The sequence below is a fragment of the Chiloscyllium plagiosum genome, unplaced genomic scaffold (genome assembly GCF_037043375.1).
Source record: "Chiloscyllium plagiosum isolate Xiang-an unplaced genomic scaffold, Cpla_swu_hap1 HiC_scaffold_23, whole genome shotgun sequence".
Taxonomy (NCBI): domain Eukaryota; kingdom Metazoa; phylum Chordata; class Chondrichthyes; order Orectolobiformes; family Hemiscylliidae; genus Chiloscyllium; species Chiloscyllium plagiosum.
Window position 1 is genome coordinate 6,959,052 of NW_028270161.1, and position 23,494 is coordinate 6,982,545.

At 40.6% G+C, this 23,494-nt stretch overlaps 1 protein-coding gene across 6 annotated transcripts in view; it reads left to right on the top strand.

The window, feature by feature from the left end:
• pfkfb3 (6-phosphofructo-2-kinase/fructose-2,6-biphosphatase 3) overlaps positions 1–23,494 on the top strand; it is a 103,943-nt gene that overhangs the window by 77,067 nt on the left and 3,382 nt on the right. For 2 of the 6 annotated variants that reach the window (XM_043714139.2, XM_043714133.2), the window contains exons 2-16: positions 1,769–1,894; positions 2,698–2,794; positions 4,068–4,134; positions 4,767–4,841; positions 5,661–5,717; positions 5,831–5,955; positions 7,796–8,003; positions 10,693–10,839; positions 12,220–12,324; positions 12,697–12,826; positions 13,077–13,139; positions 13,232–13,296; positions 16,669–16,845; positions 20,586–20,608; positions 22,918–22,968. In XM_043714139.2, coding sequence (XP_043570074.1) covers positions 1,769–1,894; positions 2,698–2,794; positions 4,068–4,134; positions 4,767–4,841; positions 5,661–5,717; positions 5,831–5,955; positions 7,796–8,003; positions 10,693–10,839; positions 12,220–12,324; positions 12,697–12,826; positions 13,077–13,139; positions 13,232–13,296; positions 16,669–16,845; positions 20,586–20,608; positions 22,918–22,968 — 1,516 coding nt within the window. Of the gene's footprint in view, positions 1–1,768; positions 1,895–2,697; positions 2,795–4,067; positions 4,135–4,766; positions 4,842–5,660; positions 5,718–5,830; positions 5,956–7,795; positions 8,004–10,692; positions 10,840–12,219; positions 12,325–12,696; positions 12,827–13,076; positions 13,140–13,231; positions 13,297–16,668; positions 16,846–20,585; positions 20,609–22,917; positions 22,973–23,494 lie in introns of those variants that run through there. The other 4 variants (XM_087999351.1, XM_043714135.2, XM_043714134.2 and 1 more) reach the window with 4 other exon arrangements.

The window sequence follows — 23,494 nt, forward strand, 5'->3', positions numbered from 1 at the left end:
AAAGGCCTCCCACCAGTGTTTTGCTACTAAATTTTAAACATCACTTCAGGTTATTAATATCTGGGAGAGTTAGTTACATGTCTCTGCTGAAAGCAGAGCCTTGCTAGGGACGGCAATTCATAATTGTCTTGTTCAGACTACCATCTTTTGGGCTTGTTTGAAGTGCAAAGGGTGTATGAATAGATAAAGAATTAGACCATTTTGTGTCTGTGTTAATTGCCTTCTCAAGGTAAACTCATGCACATGCTGCAGGTAATTCTCTCCGATATAATTTCCTGTTGCCCTAGATTCAAGGGCATGTTCATGTGTTTGATGATTAATCCTTTTAAATCCACAGTAGTGTGATTGCACCCTGTGTATTACAGTATAATTTATTAGCTGTTTGATGGATCTTGTCTTGTCTTTGAGGATTATTGCTAAGTGTTTCTTTGTAGTTTGAGTGAGCAACCCTCTCAAAATTTTGTCCTCCTGTCACTAGTAAATTCATTCTATTTTAGCTAACTTCATTGTCTCTTTTGAGAGGAAAGTGTGCATCATGTATTCAGCAGAAATAGTGGAGCTGATCTGTGTAGCTTTTCTGGTTGGAGATGCTGTTATTGTGGTGTTTTCCGTATAGTTTTATGCAAATCTATTCCATGCAGGAATATTGATTTTAGGGAATGCACACTTTATTTACTGATTTTAAAATGCTTGTCTTTCTTTGAACAGTCCTGGAATTTCTCAAGCTCTTGAGTATTTTAGTGACGTTTACAAAACTGAGACACTGAGGATCAAAGACGTAACCTCTCTTGACATGTGACATGATCATTAAAGTTTACTTTTAGTTCACTGAATATGTTTGGGCATGTATTAAATTGTCCACTGCCTTAATTAAAGGAAGTTGCTTATTTGATCTTCACTCATTGATTTAGCCAATCTCTTTTTGTGTGGGAAATCAATACATTATATCCGTTTGTAAAATGTACATTTTGATTTAATCCCAGTCCTGTCTTGAGAACTGTTGGTCAGTACTGATTGGCTTGATTCACAGACCTCGTAGACTCCAGTTTCCTCCCACTGTCCAAAGATGTGCAGGTTAGGGTGGATTGTCAGTGGGAAATTGCCCCGAGTGTCCAGGGATGTGCAAGCTGGGTGGGTTAGCCAGTGGAAATGCAGGGTAACAAGGATAGAGTAGGGGTTGGGATGTTCTTCAGAGGGATGGTGTAGACTCGATGGGCCACATCCCCTGCTTCTGCACTGATTGATTCTATGATATCTAGACCTGCACACAACAATTTTGAAAATTGATTGGTGGTCAGCACTCTTATTACAGATTATCAGCTGGCTGCCTGTGTTTTTGATACATAACCCTATCTGTACAGATGGTACCCAATTGAGGGAGGATCGTGGTTTTCACTTATGCCTCATTCTGCTGTTTCATCTCAGCAACATCAGCTCGAATGTCGAGGTACCTCAGTTCCTTTTTTGTTAAAACAAAATTTGAGTTGATGGATGAATAACTTTGGTTGAAATACTAGGGAGTTCATTTTCCCCTCTGACCTGTCGCTCCCTATGGCATCTGTCACCAGCTGTTTTGTAGCTCATTGCTAACATGATACAGAGATGGATTCCGTCTGCTGCTTACAAAGAAATATTTAAACGTGTGTTGGTGAAAAATACGTGACTCAAGTCCATGGTGGGGAAAGGGACTGTCACTACCTGTGCTTTACATTTGCTTTTTCATCTACATTCCTGATGTATGGGTCTTTTCTTTTTCTCTCTCGAATAGCATCTGTTCCCCACCTGACCAATTCCCCCACTGTGATTGTGATGGTGGGATTACCAGCTCGAGGGAAGACCTATATTGCTAAGAAACTGACTCGCTACCTCAATTGGATTGGAGCCCCGACTAAAGGCAAGTATACCAACACAGAAGTGCTGTTGAAATAAGGGTGTTGTTTAAAGGTTCAATTACATAATTGAGTTGGTGCATGCAAGGGAGTAATGATATTAATTTTAGATTCTTCTTGTTAGCGAGTAGTCACGTGTTGCAAGAAATTACTAGGTTTTAAAAAGATCAACCACAAACAGGCTATGGAAATATCATGGAAGATTTGTTGTGAGCTCAGCGTATGTGCCTCCTATTAAATTGAAAATGTGAAGGCAGTGAATAGTTGAGGAAATGTTTTGTTAAATAAATGCCTTATTCAGAAGTTGTAACTACCTCCTGGTATGTTGTGATTTATTGGAAGGAAGAAAAGTTTGGCTAATAAAGATGTTTGTTTTTTTTTTAAATTTGAAACCCAATTCCTCGCTTGCACCTTCTGCTAAATTCAGACTTTCTATTCCTAATTTAAACAGTGAAATAATACAGAGATTGTTGCTTTAGAGATTTTAAAGTGGGATGCAGTTAGGATCATTGTTGGACAGAAGGAGTCCATTCTGTCCATTACTCTGTTCAATTTTAAAATTGGGCATGATCCACATTGAGAGATTTTAAACTCTGGAGAAATTTGGTCTTGCAGTATAACAGCTGAAGTCCACCTAGTGAAGTGTAACTAAGCTGCGTGAATCTGAAAGATGAAGGAAAACACTTGTTGACCATGGTAATAGCAAGGAGATGAAAATAAAATACAATTAGAGGAGAAAGCAGTTGTGAACTCTTCCAACTTTTTCAGCTGGGCCGGACTAATAATCCCCTGTCACTACTTTACACAGTCTTTAATGTTGGAGAATACCGTCGAGAGGCTGTAAAATGGTACCGTTCTTATGACTTCTTCCGGCATGACAATGAAGATGCAATGAAGATTAGAAAGTGAGTGGATTGATGTATACCTTAATGCATAACCTGCGATATGAGTGTGTAATAGCATTTCTGATTTTTCTCACTCTAATGTATCTGAGAAAGTCTATGCTTTCTGTGCACACCAGTTGGTTTTAGATGTTGGAAAGCTGTGGAAAAATAGAGGGCTACTCCCAATAATTGTCTGCTCAAGGAATACTTTTTGGCTGGATTCACACCACCAAGGAACTAACTATGGGCACCATATGGTTTTTTTTTGGGGGGGGGGGGTGGAGAGAATGCAGGGGGTAGTGGAGTTGGTAACTTCAAAAAGAAACTTCCTCATTTAAGAGTTAAAACGATATGGTCACAACTGATTCTGGGTAATGAAGGACTGGGGAGAAGAGAAGTGAAGCTGTAATCGTACAGTAGATGGCAAAGACAAAATCAAAGCCTGAGAAAAGTAGATGGATGAGCAAGACTGATGTGGAAGCACATTGTAGACTTGGCTAGCTATCCAAGTGATTTTTTTTTTTTTTTTTTGAAATGTGGACTTTGTTATACTGAATCCATTGACTAAAATACTTGTTAATTATTTGCATTGTTCATGCAGTTTAACTTTCTGCCCACAATGGAGAGGGATATGGGGCACAGTCTGAGAATTGGGGCAAGATGCAATGTCAGGCTGTACCTCCACACACACACGCTGATAGATGTTTGGACCCCTTTCCACAATGCTGGAACAGTTTTTAATTTTAAATGTGAGATAAATATATATTTGCTCAACAATTTTTTTAAAGGATACAGGCTAAAGGCAAGTATATGGAGTTAGGCTTCACATCAGCCATGATGTCTTTGAACAGCACAGCAGACTCCAGGGGCTGAATGGCCTACTCCATTCCGATTGTGTTTTCATTGCCCACAACTGCGCTTTATTCCAAAGGTCAGTTGTTATTAAAAATAATCATTTTGTGTAACTTTGTAGTTGCAATGGTGTATTAAGCCATGTGGATATTTTGAAAGCACTTTCTATATTTTCCAGTTTAACAATACTGATTTAAGGAAAATATTTTGCACCAATATATTCCATTAACATTCCAAACCAAGATGTTGCACTGTGAGCAGTACTAGATGGGAAGGAAATATTGAAGAGTGCTGAGAACAATTTAATTTATTGGAGCTCCGAGTGTAACAAATTCAAGGCTATTTTAACTGTCGGTGTCTGGATTACAATGCAATGATGAATCCATTTCAGTTATTATGCTAAACCTCTCTACCTGACTGTTTCCTTTCTTGCTGTCTCCAGGCAGTGTGCATTAGCGGCCTTAAGAGATGCAAAATCCTACCTTACTGAGGATGGTGGTCAGATTGCAGTAAGTACCCTCCCCATGACTGTCAGACTAAGCAACATACTTTTTATAGTGGAATAATCTCTGCCAAGGTTTCCCACAGACCCGAGGGAGCTGTTTCCCATCACTGGACTTGGTTTTTCAGTCAGTATCTGGGTCAGAGTTTGGATTTTCTTTTAAAAACAACAGTGCTTGACTTCATGACCCAGTGAAGAATAGCAATGCTAGAGCTATGCAGTTATTTTCCTCCTCTGTTCTTCTTGAACAAAGTGCCTAGGTTTAAAATTGAAAGAGTTGGGCATTTCTTTGGCTCCGAGTATAACCATTATTTTGAGTCCTGTAGTAGTTAACATTACCTTGACAGAACAACATTTTAGTCCATGTGTTGTACAAGTTGTAATTCTTAGTTTCATGATTCAATATTTTGTAACTGTTTATAATGAAGTCTCATATACTTGTGCTAAATTTTCTGGTATACTGTGTACTAATCATTGAAACTGAAATAGAATAGACCTTTCTAAACACCATTGTGATGAAAGCATTTGTCTTCCATTTACAGTTGAGTTAATTGAGAATGCTGTTGCTTTGAGCAAATACTTGAGCATAATGTAAGTTGCTGACCCTTGTGACCAGAGCTCCTGTTATTTTATTTTAAGGTTTTTGATGCTACAAATACCACAAGAGAAAGGAGAGAGATGATCCTAAACTTTGCCAAAGAACATGAATGGAAGGTCAGTATAGTTTAAAGACCATTCCAAGTAGCTGGCCTGTTACTAGATTCTTCTCAACCAGAACCACCTCAATTGTTTCACGTCTTGTCTTTAAACAGAGGGTAGCATAATGGTCTGGGTTATAGTCTAGGCTGGTTTATGCTTAGCGATGGTGTTCCCCCATAACTTTGGACCTTGAGCAGTTCAACTCTTTTTTTTGTTTTCCCTTTAATTTTGTTCTGAGGATATGTACTGCACATTCGAGTGCTATGATTGTGTGGAGTGCAAATAAATCTGATTCTGAATGGGGCTCCCATTTCCTGCAGTAGCATCTATATTTTCCTTTCCTTACCAATATGTGAAAGTCAGTCAGTATTCTGAACACACCATTCCCTTGAGTCTCTTCAGTGGTGGATTGAAATTTTCATTTCCCACCACAACTCTGTATGCAGCAGAGAATTTGTGGTGTTGATAGTAGCCATAATGTGGAGGTGACAATGTCAGAAGTCACATGGCACCAGGTTATAGTCCAACAGGCTTAGTTGAAATCACAAGCTTTCGGAGCGCTGCCCCTTCATCCGGTGAAGGACTTGACCTGATGCAGGGAGCAACACTCCGAAAGCTTGTGATTTCAAATAACCCTATTGGACTATAACCTGGTGCTATGTGACTTCTGACATTGAGAACTTGTCAGCAGGCTTCAGAATTGGAAGCTTTTCCCCCTTTTTTTTGTTTTTATTTTTCTTTTTGAAGCAATATTCATATTCTCTCTCTCTCGCGCTCGCTCTCGCTCTCGCTCTCTCGTGTGAAATTATTAAAAATGCTGTCTTTCCTTCACAGGTATTTTTCGTGGAATCTGTTTGTGATGATCCAAGTGTGGTGGCTGCAAACATTATGGTAAGTGGGAGAATTATTGTGTTTGTTCCAATTGCAATTCATCAAATTTTTGGGTGTCCTTTTTTGAGAAGATTAATTAATCAGTAAGACTGATGGTGTTTCATGATACACAGGATGTGAAAGTGTCGAGTCCAGATTATATGGATTGTAACAGAACAGATGCAATGGAAGACTTCCTGAAGAGAATTGAATGCTATAAAGCAACATACCAGCCCTTGGACCCAGATCATTATGACAAGTAAATTGCTATTTTTCTTTTTGTTATTGGGATATCAATACAATGTCTGTGCTTGCAACTTTGACTGTTATACAATGCTACCAAATACAGGTAGTTCTCCTATAATGCTGTAGTTGCATTCCAGTGAAACCTTGCTTAATAGAAAATTGCTGAATAGATATAATGGGGCCTATGGGATGAGTGGGGATTGGGGCAGACCAGCCAAAAATATCACACTCTCTCTCTCACCTCGCTCAAAAATCGCCCAAAAGTCTAATGCAAAGTATAACACAGCCTGAATGAAAGTTGAAATCATACTTATTAACTAAACAAAAGTAAATTTAACACAGTACGTTTTAAAACAAATGTAAGGAAGCTGCTCTCTGTATAGTATCTCTCACAGCTGCTCTGTTGGCAGCTGACATCGTGTATATGCAGAATGGCATGGAGATTTCGGTGTGGATATCGGCGCGTGCACAGAATGAACCACGTGAACCGATCCCTGCTGGAATCGCGCTATTGCCAACAGAGGTAAGTGTTCCCCGGTTCTTCAGCAACATTGCCAAATCGTGCTGCCGAAGTGCACTTTATATGAGAACTACCTGTACCATAATTATTCACTTGGAGTGGGAATGATGCTCAATCATTTGACACAGCCTGACTGTACTCTGTCTTGAAGATTGCATGCTGAAAGTTGTGTTGTTTTTTTTTTGGTATGAAGAAATGGGCTTAAGGCCTGATGCAGACTTGTAGAAAACGTGCCTTTTGGCAGTCTGGATAAATGCAAGAATGATGTTCCCAGTGACCCTGGAGTGTAGAACCAGAGGGTCACAGTCTAAGGATAAGGGATAGACTGTTTAGGACTGAAATTAGGAGAAATTTCTTTACGCAGTGGTGAGCTTGTGGGAATTTTTAACAACAAAGCAGTTGAGGCCAAAATCTTGAATATTTTCAAGACGCAGTTAGATGTAGTTCCTTTTGGTCTGAAGGGATCAAAGGATATATAGAGAAAGGTGGGATCAGGGGCCTGGGTTGGATGGTCAGCCATAAGCCTAATGAATGACCAAGCAAGCTGCTAATTTCTATGTTGCTATATCATGTGGAAGTGATGGGTGCAGGTACAATTACGACAGTGGGCGGCACGGTGGCACAGTGGTTAGCACTGCTGCCTCACAGCGCCAGAGACCCGGGTTCAGTTCCCGCCTCAGGCGACTGACTGTGTGGAGTTTGCACATTCTCCCCGTGTCTGCGTGGGTTTCCTCCGGGTGCTCCGGTTTCCTCCCACAGTTCCAAAGATGTGCAGGTCAGGTGAATTGGCCATGCTAAATTGTCCGTAGTGTTAGGTAAGGGGTAAATGTAGGGGTATGGGTGGTTTGCGCTTCGGCGGGTCGGTGTGGACTTGTTGGGCCGAAGGGCCTGTTTCCACACTGTAAAGTAATCTAATCTAATTTGAAAATGTACATGAATAGGAAAGGTTTTGGAGGGATAACTCGTCAAGCAGGTGGGACGAGTTTAGTTGGGATTATATTCGGCATGGACTGGTTGGACCAAAGGATTTGTTTCCGTGCCGTATGACTCTGACTATATATCGTGTTGCTCTCACTGTTTCTCTTGTGCTACCCATTCAGTCCTTAACTAATGGGATCAGGTCAAACTTTGTCTATTATCCTATTTTGCAAAGGTTCTGAAAGACATTTTTATTGTAATTGAGGTCCTTGGGTGTCCCTTCTAACAATACACATGACATTTATGGTGCTGCTTCTGTAGAGTTGTGATCAAAGTAATGTTGCTGGGTTATTGTGAAGAGCATTAAAATTGTACTGAACATCTGTACTAACTATTTCCACTTCTTTTTGTTTAGGGATCTGTCATTCATCAAAGTGATTAACGTAGGCCGGAGATTCCTTGTGAACCGGGTCCAAGATCACATCCAGAGCAAAATAGTTTATTACCTGATGAATATTCATATCCAGCCTCGGACAATCTACTTGTGTCGCCATGGGGAAAGTGAATACAATATCCAAGGCCGGATTGGTGGGGACTCTGGCCTCTCATACAGAGGAAAGAAGGTACCTATTAACACTGGCAACGTTTTTGTGAATTAAAAATAGCCAATGAAGCACAGGGCTATTAAAAGGCCTTTCAATCTCTGACTTGTGAGCACATGCATTTGTGAATACAATCTCATTTGGAGTGTAGTTTTAAAGAGCTGACATACAAACACTGTTTGTTTATGAATGGTTCCTTAATGTTGTACTGCATTGTGTTCCAACTTGGAAATGGGCTCCAGGAAGGTATCTGTTTGGACTGTCTGAATGCAGATATAGCCTAGATTAGAATGGTGATGGGAAAGCGCAGCAGGTCAGGCAGCATTCGAAGAGCAGGAAAAATTGATGTTTCGGGCAAAAGCCCTTCATCGGAGCTTTTCCTGATGAAGGGCTTTTGCCCGAAATGTCTTTTTTTTTTTTCCTTCTCCTTGGATGCTGCCTAACCTGCTGTGCTTTTCCAGCACCACTCGAATCTAGGCTCTGATCTCCAGCATCTGCAGTCCTCACTTCCGCCTGAATGTGGAATTAGGTTTCTAACATTTTGACCCCTTGTTCTGGGTCTGTCATTCAGTTCTATTCTGACTGATCTGAGACCTAACTCCCATATTCCCACCTTTTTTGCTCCAATGACCTTTTAGTTTACTTAGTGTGGGAACAGGTCCTTTGGCCCAACAAGTCCACACCGACCGTCCAAAGAGCAAACCACCCAGACCTATTCCCCTACACCTAACACTACAGGCAATTTAGCATGGCCAATTCACCTAACCTGCACGTCTTTGGACTAGGGGAGGAAACCCGCACAGGCACTGGGAGAACGTGCAAACTCCACACAGATAGTTGCCTGAGGCGGGGCATTGAACCCAGGTCTCTGGCGCTGTGAGGCAGCAGTGCTAACCACCGTGCCGTTAAATAAACAAAACCGGTCATCTCCGTTATAAATTAAGCATTTGATCTTATGTTGATCGCAATTTAAGAAAGAGTTCCCAACTCTTATTCCTGAAGAAACTCGGCAAGTCTGGCAGCATCAGTGGAGAGAGAAAGCAGAGTTAATGTTTCGCGTCTTCTTTAGTTCTTTAGTTCTGATGGAGCCTTGCCAGACTCGGACCTGCTGAGTTTCTCCAACAATTTCTGTTTTTGTTTAAGATCTTCAGCATCTGCTGTTCTTTGTTTTATTTCAGCAAAAATAGTTTCCTAACCCTAAAATGTTCCCCATAAACATTAATCATGTTTGATCAAATCTCCCCTTTTTTTTTAACTAAATTCCAGGGGAGTACTGCTGCAGTTTGTGTACTATTTAAGCTAGTGGTATTCCTCCTTTTGAACATAAAAAACACAAGATTGCTAACTTGGTGTTTTTAGCAATTACTTTATTCACTGCTTTGCCTGGTTCACTTCCCAACTCATTTGACATCTACATGCAGCCTCACAGCACCAGGGACCTGGGTTCGATTCCAGCCTTTGACGACTGTGCAAACTCCACCCAGATAGACACATTCTCTCCGTGTCTGCGTGGGTTTCCTCCAGGTGCTCTGGTTTTCTCCCACAGTCCAGAGATGTTCCGGTCCAGTAGATTGGCCATGCTAAATTGCAGGTAGTGTTAGGTGCATTAATCAGAGGGAAACGGCTCTGGGTGGGTTACTCCTTCAGAGGGTTGTGTGGACTTGTTGGGCTGAAGGGCCTGTTTCCATACTGTAGGGAATTGAATCTAATCTACGAATACATGTAATAGCCAATGTGATCTGCTGAGTCACTTCTCTCCCGGTAATGTCAATGATTTTTCTTCTCTAGTTCAAAACCAAGTTCAAATGTTGTCCTTGTTTTGTTTGACTATATGCAATTGTGGCACTGTGGTAGTGTCCCTACCTCTGGCCCAGGTTGAAGTCCCACATCCCCCAGAAGTTTGTAATAATCCTCAAACCTTTTAGGATTTTAGAATAATAACTATTTTAGTGCTAAGTTTTTGAGTTGGTACAGTTAGCATTCATGAAAGTGCTGAAATAAGTTAATGGGGGTGGCTGGTTTACACTGTTTGGGGATTAGCTAGCCCTGACTGCTGTCTTCAGGATCAGATGGTGCCTCTTTCTGCCTCCTTTCTTCAAATAAATGGTCGAACTATATTTGCAAGTGTTCAGGTCTGGTCACCTTAGTTAATTAAAGACATAACCCTCTCGAGTGCAAAGGAGATTTTACTGGAATGATATCTAGAAGAAGGATTTTAGATACAAGGAATGGTTAGAGGAATTGGGTTAGGAGCAGTAGATTTAAGAAGGGGCATGTATTGAGGTGTTTAAAATTTTTTGAACAAATTTTGACAGGGTAAATAAGGATATTCATTTTCCACTAGTTAGCTCTCTCGCTGACCATCTTGAAATTGTGAACCCTAGTTACTGTCGTGCTAGGAGCGAGATGAGGAGAAACTTCTTAACTCCAAATATTAGGATTTGGAATGTGCTATCTGGGAACATGTAGGTTGATTTCCATAGGTTTCAAGAGAGCTTGATTTATATATTTGATAGTGGTGAATTGGAGGGGTATGGAAATAGGGCTGGAGAGTGGGACCAGCTGGGTAGCTTTTTTGAGAACTGTTACAGGCGCAATGGGTCAAATGGCCTGCTCTGCTATAAATACTATGACATGAGAGCATTTGAAAAAGAAATGCTCTTTCCTTCCTTGACAGTTTTTTTTATTTGTGCTTAATTTTTTTTTTCAGTTTTCCTCTGCACTCAGCACCTTTCTGGAGGAACAGAATCTTAAGGATCTGAAAGTATGGACCAGCCAACTGAAACGAACCATCCAAACAGCTGAGGTTTTGGGAGGTCGATATGAGCAATGGAAGGCTCTGAATGAAATTGATGCTGTAAGGTTTTTTTTTTAATTACTGATTTTTAAACAGTATTTCAGTGTTTGTGCCCAGGCTGCCACCTATTGCTCTACTGTCTGTAAATGAACGGAGAACTCTATGTACAGTTAGCAAACAGACCATTCAACCTATTCTTGCACTTCGTTTAGCTGCTGCTGCCCTCTTCAAGGGTTGCCGCCTAACTTTTTTAGAAGGGTGTTATCATGGGTACCAACCAGTGAACTTCCTGCCACAGTATCCTTCCCTGAGTATTGGGCATCAATTGAGATAAAGTTGGAATACTCCCAGAAGAGGCTTTCTCATTAGGGAGGGGATTAGTGGTGATTTTGACCTGAGGGTCACCATGCCCTGAGTGAGGGAGTACGGTAGATGGGATGAGACCTTGATCTCTTGCTGTCACAATCCAGCCACCAACTCCATTCTCCCCATCCCCTGAGCATCGAGTAATACATTGTACCTACTGCTCAAGGAATCCTACTGCTTCTGTGCTCTCGCTCCCAGTGTAATCGATGCCAAATCTATATATTAGAGCATGATCCATTTCAAACAATCCAAGGAGAAATGATTAATAAATTATTTGGGCAAAACTGAATCGTTTCCTTGTTTGTAATGACGTGGACGAGAACATTGATTTTTGATTTATTCTGGCAAGCTTGGTTTTATAGGCTTCTCATGGGTTAATTCCAGATCCATTTTGTATTCGATTTTTTTTTTAATCTACTCATGGGACTAGTGTATTGGCTAAGCAGCACCTCTTTGTTGCCCGTCCCTAGTTGCCCCTAGAAGTTGAGGGTGAGCTGCCTCCTTGAACCGCTGCAGTGCACATGCTGCAGGTTGACCCACAATGCCCTTGGGAAGGAAATTCCAGGATTTTGACCCAGTGACGCTGAAGGAACGGTGATATATTATCAAATCAGGATTGTGAGTTGCTTAGAGGGCATCTTGTAGTGGTGGCGCTCCCATGTATCAGCTGCTTTCATCATTTTGGAAGACACCAAACTCTTGGCTCTGTTTCGGGAACGGATGAAGTCCGTTTCAAAGTCTGTTTCAAAAACTGGCTTTATGATCCTTCTTTTTGAAGGGTGTAATTTCCATAGCGACATCCAGGATGTATGTTTCCTTCATTCTCAACAACGAGTAAGTGAATTTTGAAAGCTAGAATTCCTGAGAAACATTTTGGATATCCTCCGATTGCAAATGGTGCTATATAATGGAAGTTTCTTTTTTTTTAAAAAAGCTTTTTTTGGAAGGTAACCAGTGATAACTTTTTTTTTCCCTTTTTTTTCAAACTTGCGTATTGACCTATAGTCCTCCATGTTGCATCTGCTGTTTGGGGTAAGTTATGAAATGTTTTAACTGACATTTTGTTTATTGCAGGGTGTATGTGAGGACCTAACCTATGAAGAAATCAAGGAACAGCATCCTGAGGAATATGCATTACGTGAACAGGACAAATATTATTACCGCTACCCAACCGGTGAGGTAGGTAGCAGCTTGTAGTATTGACTGAGCATGATTGCTTCGCTTTGGGAAGGAAACACTTTGAAGCTTAATCCATTTAACAAAGTGAAGACACCAAACTCTTGGCTCTGTTTCGGGAACGGATGAAGTCCGTTTCAAAGTCTGTTTCAAAAACTGGCTTTATGATCCTTCTTTTTGAAGGGTGTAATTTCCATAGCGACATCCAGGATGTATACCAGACTGTACTCCTCTTGTACAGATGCCGCTGGTGATAATCCAAAACAATACTTAACCCCTCCCCTTTGATTCTGTAATCCTGTTGGATTTACCTCCTGAAAAGTGTTACTTTTGAAATTGTAAATTAAATGGTGGTTTTTGTTTTTTTTGTTTTAGTCTTACCAAGACTTGGTGCAGCGTTTAGAACCAGTCATCATGGAGCTGGAGAGACAGGGAAATGTATTGGTCATATGTCACCAGGCTGTCATGCGTTGTCTCCTTGCTTATTTTCTAGATAAAAGTGCAGGTACGTGTATTGAAGAACACTTTTTTTTTGTTGTATCCAATTTTTGTTCTATTCAATAGACCAGTGACCAGCTTTCTCTTGCTGATGAAACAGCAAGTCTAGATGATTTCAGTGTCATATAATCAGCAGTAGTGCAATGTGGTTGGACTCAGCTGTGTATCAGTCATGCATCATATTAAATGTTGAACCTAACAAGGAGATGAAGTGTAATATGATGACTAATGGTATTGGGTTGTTTCTGTTTTTGTAGACGAGCTGCCCTACCTAAAGTGTCCTCTTCACACTGTATTAAAATTGACTCCATTTGCTTATGGTGAGTTTGGTTTTCTTTTGCATGTTATTTGGTTTGATTTTACATTCAAATGGATGATGAGCTTAATTTTCTTTCTTTTTACATTCAATTAGGCTGCAAGGTTGAGTCTATCTTTTTAAATGTGGAAGCAGTAAACACACACAGAGATCGACCAGAGGTGAGTATTTGGTTTCTCACACGTACAATACAGTTTGTTTTCCCTTTTTAAAGCAGTTGCTGCATCATTGTTTTTAAGCAAATTGTCTGAGGCAGCAGAGAATGTTATGGGGCAGGAACTGAGTGAAAACTTAAACCGGGGTCACATCAAGTAGGGCAAATATCTGCACAAAGGAGCTGGGGATGTCTTGATCTTTTAACTGAAGAGCGAATCCAGCCAAGCGCTGAGCTTGCTGCAGTGCCTCAGTTGATTCCTCGCAGCTGGCTTGCATTAATTTGCAAGCCTATTTTGAATTGCTTTACCAATGTCATGGGTTCAAGAGTTCCTTTTTATGAGGAAGGAGAGTCTGATGATTTCCAGTCGTCATATTTTGCAATGAAGGGTAACCTAAGGCTGTGCTTTCCTCATCTCCAGATTGTATAAGGGCTATTTTGGAAATTGGTATTTTGTCACCAATGAAGGCATTGGATTCCACCCCCTCACACCTGACCCCTCTCTCTCCTTTTTTCTGAAGTGTTTTTGCTGTTGATTGATTTGGGTCAGTGTTTTGTGGCAGGGCCAGCTTATGGTGTTGCTAGATGACCATATACCATGAAGTGAATGGGAAAGATCAGTGTGTTCCCTGACTGGTCAGCTTGCTCTGCATTGCATATCAGAAGGATTGAATGTGTAACTTGTTAGGTTGTGCTGTCGATCTATGCATTCTCTGCTTTGCTGCAGGATAGTCTAACTGGCCACCTGTTCCCTTCAGAGGAGAGCACACTCAATTCTGCTGATTTTTTTTTTGACTAAGTTGATGTCAAAAAGCTTTGTGTCCTATTTTAGCTTGAGACTTGCCTACCCTGTCTTTCCACCGTCTGAGTTTTTAGTGTCTTTTCAGTTTGTTTTTCGAAGAAGGGCAGACTGTTGATATCTGAGAATTGTTCAGTTCTGCAATTTTTGGATTGCTGAAGAAATGTGCTCACTCTCTGGTAGTGTCCCTCCTGAGCTGACTGCTGGGAAGTGTGCAAAAGAGAAAATGTCAAAGGGATTTTTGAACAGTCTTAATTGTGGTATAAAGCACCAAATCCTTTAATGACCTAAACTACAGCTGTCTTGACTTGCCTATTTGTGGTTATTTACTTTTTGTCTGAGACCGTGCTGTTTTGTTCTCCTCTGTCTAATATAAAATAAAATGGAAATGCTTCTGTCCTGGGAGTCGATGCATAATCACTGACTTAAATTTAGCTGCCTTCCCCAGTGCAGTTGGGAATGGACTCTAACTCTCGGCCTGCCATCAATGAACCAATAATAAATGGTTCACTGGAGTTAACTGTTTGGCTGATTTGGGTGTTGCAGCAGGATCAAGGGACAACTAATTGTATTAACAATAGGACCTGTACTGTCATGGACCATTCAGTACACCTCTCCAGGAATCTCCAAAGCATGGCATTCATTGAATGACATGCTCTTATGTGAGTCAGCATTACACCTACATACACCCACCCATAACTTCCAGATGAATTACAGAAATATGCTGCTACATTTGTACATCATTAGAGATGAAACAGAGTAAGTCCTATATGGAGGAGGTTCAGTCTCTCCTCTTGCTTATTTATCTCTGTGCTGGCTTTAAACATCTTGGGCAACAGCCATGGATGTGCCCTTCTACTGATCATCCAGAGAGGCTCTTGTATTCATGCATTGATTATTCATTTAATGACTTGATCCCACTAATGATTTAGGGAATATACTTTGCCCTATAACCTGGGGGTGGTATATCCGAGTTGCCACATTACAACATTTTTGAGTTTGTTAATTTAAACTGGGTGACTTCAGCCCCACTGGGAGGTGTGCGCACATATCTTTTCAGGAGGACAGTGATCAACTCCTGAGATTTCTTCCTATTTTAGTCATCTATGAACTTCCATACGAATACAGGTATGGATGAAACAAAAGTCACAATCTGTTAATAGGGGCATGGAGTACATCATCTTGCTCTTGTACAAGACACTTGTTAGACTCCCCAGAAGTACTATGTACAGTTGTGGGGTCCACGTTACATGAAAGAGATGAATGCATTGGACAGAACGTAGAAGTGATTCTCAAGAATGGTTTCAGGATTGAGACATCAATTATGGGGAGGTTTATTTGAGACTCTTTATTTTCCTAGAGAGAAGGTGGCTGTAAGCAGATTTGATAAGTTTTCAAAATCCTGGGTGGGCTAGAGTAGATAGGGAGATGCTGGTCACACTTGTGCAAGGAACAAAGTAGAGGGTGTAGACATCTCTTAAAGAAACCAGGATAATGTGAGGGGAGGGGGAAAGCTTTTTTTTTCCCCTCAGAGTGGCTCAGGTCGAGAATGCACTCTTTGGGAATGTGATGGAGGCAGGTTCAATTGGGGCATTGGATGGTTATTTAGATAGAAATAGTGTGCAAGGATGTGGGGAAAAGACAGGGGATTGACACTTGGTAATGATGCTCTGGTTGAAGAGCCAGTGCAGGTAGTGTGGAGCCAATCACTTCCTGCCCATTACAATTGTGATCTGACAGAATTCTAACTCAATTGCTATTATATTTGAGGGGAAAAAATGGATTTTGGGAGAAAGAGTCCATTAAACTTTGCATTTTGATTTTCTTTGACATTTGTATGTTATTCATTGGCTATAAACTCTGCCACACTTCAGTTTAGAAGACATATTGTCCCTTTAGAGCAGCCTTTAGCTGTTCGTTCAGTCTGCTGTTTTAAATTCTTGTTCAGCAGAAACATTGGTACTGCACTGAGTGATATTTCTCACCTTTTTTATTCTTAGCACTGTATCACTGGGAAGTTGTTTTACAACGAGTTTTTGTGAGCACGTGTTTCTAGACACTGGGCAATTTATACAGCTCTCTTTCAGAGCAGGAGATTTACTAGTCTGCCTCTGCTAAAACCAGCTTCACTTTTAATTTCTGTCGCAGGAACTGAAGTCTGAGGATTGCTTTAGAAATGTTTTGTAAACTGCTGTCCCTGATCTGTCGACTTAGTAACAAGATTGGGCTCCTGAGAGTGTGATAGCTCTTGTCCAAATATGAAGTTTCTAGATAGAATAATGCTCAAGATTCTATCACCAAATTATTGAACCATTTTAATTTGGGGCTCATTTTAAAGTTTTACCCACTTGTAATGGGTGGGAATGGATGTGGGCAGGTTTCACTAAGTACAACACACACAGTGTGTAGTCATGTGACCTTGATCTGACTTTACTACTTTCTCCTTCTGCTCTGCCTTGGTCAGACAGAATGTATAGACTTGAAGTGATTTTATTGAAATTTTTGGAATGCTCCTATTGTAATTTAGCTTTCTTTTCTTTTTCTTTACGTTTTTTGTTTCTCCCCATTCACTTTGACCAGGACATTGGTAAGAAGGGATCTAACCCACTCATGCGTCGCAATAGTGTTACCCCTCTGGCAAGCCCAGAACCCAACAAAAAGCCGAGGATTGAAGGCCTAGATGACCACGTGGCCTCCTCTTCCTCTGCCATGCCCGTCTGCCTGGCTTCTGAAGTGTCCACACCCCTGCCTGGACAAGTTAGTTGAATATTCTGTACCATTATGGCTGTCTCTGCTGCTGCTTTTTCTTTTATTTTGCTGATCATCTGCAGATTGAATATACCTTCGGCATAAAACATTTTAGCTCTGTGCTCCATAATAATATTACTAATCGCTGACCTAAAATTCAGCTGTATGTGAAAATAGCTGTGCTACTTCGTTGCTTTTGTGAATAAGTGTTGAATTGAAATAGCTGTGCAATGTTTCATTTTGGGTTTGTGCTGGTTCAGTCTGCTTGCTTGCTTAGATATAGCTGAAGTGTTTTGGCTTTGCTGTACGTTCCTAAGAATACAAAACGAGACTATTTCTCTGTGAACTCCTATTTATGAAGATATAGAACTTTTAAATTAGTTATGTTAATGTAATTAACCATCTCTTTAATTGTAGAATGTACACTAACAGCTGTCTTTAGTTTTTAAAAAGCTGCTTTTTTTTATGAAGAATGTACTCCCAGTTGCTTTGGAAAATGCCACACATTAAGGTTATCCGTTTTCAATAGCAATCTGCCCTTGCTTAATTCTGACTTTATTTAATTCTATATTATAATAAAAATAATGCAATTTTGATGCGAATGAGGACTTTGGTAGAATTTCCAGTTGAATTATGATATTTTGAATGGGCTGGTGTCTCTGTTGTGTTGATCTAATCCATGTTTATCTCACAATAGTATCAAATTTTCCTTCTGTTCAGCTGGGGTATCTGGGAGACCAGACAGAGTTTTTGGAAAAAAAAAAAAAATTCACACTTGGTGAACTAACTTAAATTTTGAATGAAGATCAAATCCAGAATTAAAAGCTAGCTTCAGTAACCAAACCATAAAACCATCGTTTGTCATTTTTAAAGCTCATCTGGTTCATCAATTTCCCTTTTTCTCTTGGGTGGAGGTGGAGGAAATCTGCCATCCTAGCACAGCCTGGCCTACATGTGGCTCCAACCACCCAGCTAATGGTCCTCCACAATGGCCTGAAAGCTCCTTAGTTCAAAGTCAACTGGAGATGGGTAAGAGATGTTACCCTTGCCAGTGATGCCCTCATCCTGTGAGAGAATAGAGGGGGAAATAAAACTAATAGATATTGTAATGATAAACACCAAGAATTTTTATCATTACTCCAAATGTGATGTTGACTTAATTCATTTCAATAAGTGGATGCTTAAACTCGATTGGCTGCACTAAGGACATTCTTTGTTAAAGCTCCAACGTTTGTCTGTTTCATTCAAAGTTTCCCTTTTTTCTTTTAATTAACCAGGTTTCCGTCAGAGTTTGATAGCCAAGGGGTTGAGGGGGTGTTGGGGGATAACTTGTGATTTGGTAGAATTAGTGTAGAGTTAAATAGATCTGGTTTCATTCCAAAGGAGGCAGGTTCTGAATCCTCCAGTTCAAATGGATGGTGGAGGCAGAAAGTGATTTTACTCATTTGAAAAAAACAAAATTTTATGATGTGCTGTAACCTACAACGAGATCATCAGCACTGTGGGGGACCCTATGCCCTGAACTGCAGTAATTTCTTAAAGACCACCACCATCTGGGCAATTGTGGATAGTTAACTTGGGCTGACCAAAGTTACTGATGCTTCTGTTCCATGAATGAACTTTTTAAAACCTAAAAATCTAGCATGTGGGATTAGACCAGGTAATGCAGTTTGGACCAGTACATACGATGGGCTGAATGGACTCCTGGTTTGAGTATGACCCTGCATGGAGGGAGCAGGAAAGAAGACCACTTTGTGCCCTCCAGTAGCTATTTTCCCTGTAGTTTGTGAAATGCAGTTGCTACCTGACTCTAATAGCCACTGGAGGGTTGTACAGAGATATGGAGTCCTTTCACATTCCAGGGATCTGTATTCAAATAGAACAAAACCCTGGATGTTGGGGATCTGAAAGACACCAAAGCAGGAATTGCTGGAGATACTGAACAGTTCTGGCAGCATCTGTGGAGAGAAAAATGTTTTGCATTGAGTTCAGTGGGCCACCTTCAGAATTGGGCTTACTCTTAACACAGTTGCTGCCAGATCTATATTTGTATCTGATTCTGATATGATTAGTGCTCTCCCATATTTAATTTGGATTGGTTTTACAGTGCCCTATTGGTCTGGGCCTACAATATAAAATTGTTCCCAAGTCACCAATGAAATGCGGTGTAACCAGATTCTCCATATCTTTGAGCCAATGCTTTGGGGACTTGAACAGCAGGGATGTTAGCTCTTTGCTCGAGGTAAAGTTTTGAATTTGTTCAGCAGCTACTCATAAAATTGTCAAAGTTGTGGGGAAATTTGCTTAATTCCTCACTTCTACTGCACAGTAGAACCATTTTGCACTCCCAGTTCTGACGTCCAGCTCTTATTTTTGTGTGAGCTACCAAATCTTTAATATCTACATCCTAGTTTGAATTGAGCAAAACTGTGGGGAACCTGAAATGCCTGTGTGGAATACTCAGCAGATCAGGCAGCGTCTGTCAAATAAATCTTACTTTGCGTCAACTATTCGGCAGGATTGTGGAGTAATTTCCTGCACCTAATTTCTATCTTTAACAAGTAGGAGTAGGCTACTCAAGCCTGCTGTGGTATTCAATCAGATACTGTACTGGCTGGTCCTGCATCACAATAGTATATTCTGACTTTCTCCTCCTACTCCTTGATGCCTTTTAAAAATCTAAAGAGATATCCATTTGTTTCTTTTTGAATCTATTCAGTGACTTGGCTTCCACAGCATTCTGCTGTCGAGAACTCCACAGATTCATTACCCTCCAGAGTGAAGAGTTTTTTTTTTCCTGATCTCCGAGCCTAAATGGCTTACCCCCATATCCTGAGTTTGTCCCCTGATTCTAGAGTCCCCACCCAGGGGAAATATGCTCCCTGCATCTAGTCTGTCCAGCATTGTGAGCATTTTGTTTCAATCTGATCCTCCTCCTAACATTTCAGTACTACCCCTACACCTGTCCAAAACTAAATCTCCTTCAGCCTTCCATAAGTCAAGTGATTATAAACCCAGTTGAACCAATCTCTCCTAGGACAGTTGTATGGTAGATCTCTGAAAACAGTGTAGTGAATCTCTATAGCAAGGATATCCTTCCTTGGTTAGGGAAGCAATAATGGTGCACACCACTTAAGGTGTGGTCTCAAAGGCCCTGTATAATTGCAGTAAGACATTCCTATTTCTAAACTCCAATCTATATGCACACTCCTGCCTAACACCATCTGAAGTGTCTTTTGTTCTCCTCTTGCTCCTGTTTGCACCAACCCTGCCTGCCTCTGTACTTGTTCAAAACCTGTTACATCTGTAACTTCTGTAATCCCAGTCCCAATGATCATTTGTTGACCTGAAACGTTAACTCTGATTTCTGTCTTCACAAATGCTGCCTGACCTGCTCAGTGTTCATACCATTTTTGACTTTAGTGGTTTAGACATGTTAAAAGTCTGCACTTAAAAAGACATCTTTGAATAGTGAAAAGGTGTCCTCCAATAATAGAATGTGAACTCATGGCTGTCAGTTTGTCTGGGCTATTTGTTTCTGTGACTTCCCATTTTTTGTTTTGAAGTAAGTTTTTTTTTTAAATAAGTATCCCATATACTTGTTAACTAGCTTTGATCAAGAGAAAGATGCGTTTGATTTTTTTTTATCTTGAAAGTCTTTGGCTAAGTCTGTGCTGAATTTATGAAGTGGTTTGTGTTCTCTACAATTTTTTTTGTTTCTTTTCATAATTCTTTCTTTCACTCTTCAGTCTTTACTAGGCAAGGCTTACCTGTAAGTATTTTCTCTTTTATCTGTCTTGACTTTTCAAGTGGCAGTTTATTAGTGTTAGTCCTGACAAATTAAAAGATTTGGCTTTGGATCAATCTACAAGCTTTTGTCTTGGAATTGAACTGGAACTAACAAACCCAATTGGAGATGGAAAGCAACTTTTTGGCTAATTTTGTGTGTGAAGTTTACTTTGGATTGATGTACCCATCTAGATGTCTTTTTAAACGTTGTAATTATACCAGCCTCCACCACTTCCTCTGGCAGCTCATTCCATACACGCACCACCATCTCTGTGAAAATGTTGTCCCTTGGATCCCTTTTAAATCTTTCTCCACTCACCTTAAACCTATGCCCTCCTAGTTTTGGACTCCACCCCAGGGAAAATACCTGTCTATTTATCCTATCCATGCCCCTCATGACTTTATAAACCTCTATAATGTCAGCCTTCCGTCTCCGATGCTCCAGGGAAAACAGCCCCAGCCTGTTCAGCCTCTCCCTATAGCTCAAACCCTCTAACCCTGGCAACATCCTTGTAAATCTTTTCTGAACCCTTTCAAATTTAATGACATTCTTCCGCTAGACCAGAGACCAGAATTGTACACCGTATTCCAAAAGTGGCTGAACCAATATCCTGTCTTCTACCTTCAAGCCACTTCTGTATGGACAAAGCTAGTTCTCCCTCCATGCAGTGTGATCTAACCTTGCTAAAATAGGTGGTAGAAGTATTGAAAAGAAGTTGAATGGAGCTCACTTAAGAATTTGACAACTCCTGTGTGCGTCATTTGATTTACTAATCAGCTCCAGGTTGTACTGTGCTTGAACATTTTTAAAAAATCTAAAACTGACCCATGGCCACCTCATTCTGATCTTGAGTGGCAGGGCATGGTGGTGAAGTGGACTGCTATTTCATGACTCGCTGCTTTGTACTAGTTAACATGTGTCGCCTTGTGTCCATCACACTGTTGTTGGATACTAATCACGACATTTATTTCTGGCCTCCTTCCAATTTTATTGCCTGGATTAAAGCATTTTTAAACAGGTTTGCAGACTAGCATTCTTCTACATCATAACTGGCCAATGTCTGGGGAGAATTTTGGTTTAGTGGTAATCTGCCTCTTCCCCAATATCCCCTCACACACACCATTTTATGTTCCAATCACCTGGTGTCCTCTTTAATGCCTCTCCTCCACATTTCCAGAAAGTGCATTCCGCAACTAAACTACTCGCTCAGCAAAATGTTTTTTTTTCCCTCCAATCTTGTTTTCAAAGTTTGTCCCCTCGAGGTTTTCTCATGTAAGGTGACCAAGGGCCAATGAACGTTTCTGTACTCTGTCCCATTTCCATGACTGCTTTCTGCTGTATTTCTTATGGTGACCAGTTTATTTCTGCCCCCATGCCCACCACCCAACAATGGCCTTTTTTTGTAGAAGAACTTTGATTGGAAAAATCGCCTCCATTTAAAAAAAAATCAGAACTTGCAATGACAGTAGTGAGAGGTGACCGATACAATTTTTTACAATGAGCGAATGTCTGTCTGGTTCATACTTTTCCAACTTTTTCACTTGGATTTCTTCTGAAATGGTTTGATCCTCCATTCAGGAGGGTAGACCGGAAGATGCATGTCCCCTTGATGGAGGGATCCATGACTAGGGGTAGAACGTTTAGAGGAGAGGTGAGGGAAAAACTTGCTCACCCAGAGGCTGGTGGGAAATCTTGATCTCTCTGTCTGTAAGGATCGGAGAGGCAGAAGCCCTCATCACATTGAAGCAATATTTAGATCAGCACTTTAGATGTCAAGGTACATCAGGCTATAGGCTAGGTGTTGGAAAATGGGATTAGAAAAAGGTAGGTTTTTTTATGACTGGTGCGGACTCAGTGGGCTGAAGGATCTTTGGCAGCTATTGATCTGACTATCTAAACCTGGGTGACCTTAAGGAGCCAAAGGGAGATGTCTTTTATAGCTCTCTTTCCTGCTTGGTTTTTTTTTTAAAGTCGTCACAAAAGACACTTTTTATCAATGCAAAACAAAGTTTGAATTTGACCTATTTTTCTAATCAATCTGTTCAGAGATGTTACTGCACACATCTGGAACAGCTGGGACTTGACCTTGGACACCTCAGTCCAGGGGAACTGACACTATCACTGCACCACAAGTTTATGAATTGATGTGCACACTTTGCATAAAACAAAATTTTGTTTTGTTAACAGACCTTTGAGATGCAACAAATGTACTTCTTTCTCATTGGCTGATGCTTGCATCTGGTTCACTGTGTTCAGTCATCTTTCTCTCTCTCCATTTTCTCCCTTCTCAGACATACAGTTTTTCGTTATCTCAACATTTTATTCTTGTTAATCCTTCGAAGGTAACTGGCTAAATGCATGCTGGCTGTGCCCTTTGACCCTATAGAGATCCCATTAGTGGTTCTTGTGCAGGGGCTATTTAGAAATGAAATCTTTCACTGGTGGAAGATCTTTCATTTTTCCATCTAATGGATATAGGGGCACTTTGCTCTTTGAGAATTATGGGATGCCACCTTGATGCTACTGGTAAGACTGGTAGATGTGGGGGTTGCATGGGTTGGCTAGGGATGGCATAAGGAAAGGGTTTAGCGTGCAAACAAATACAGTTAAAATCGAACTTTCCTTGAAAACTACAGTACCTTGCTGAACTCCTTGTCCAGATAAAGACTACATCCCTCATAATTTTGAAAAGTTTAAGTCTACGGATGTGTAATTGAATGTATTAAGTCTTGAGTACAACTCTGTGCTACTGTGCGAAAATAAATAGTGACACAAGTGTATTCCATCACTATATCTTTTGTATTTATGTAGCAAAATGCTGCTCAATGATTTGATAAACAAAATTTGAGCCTGAGGCTCATGGAAGTA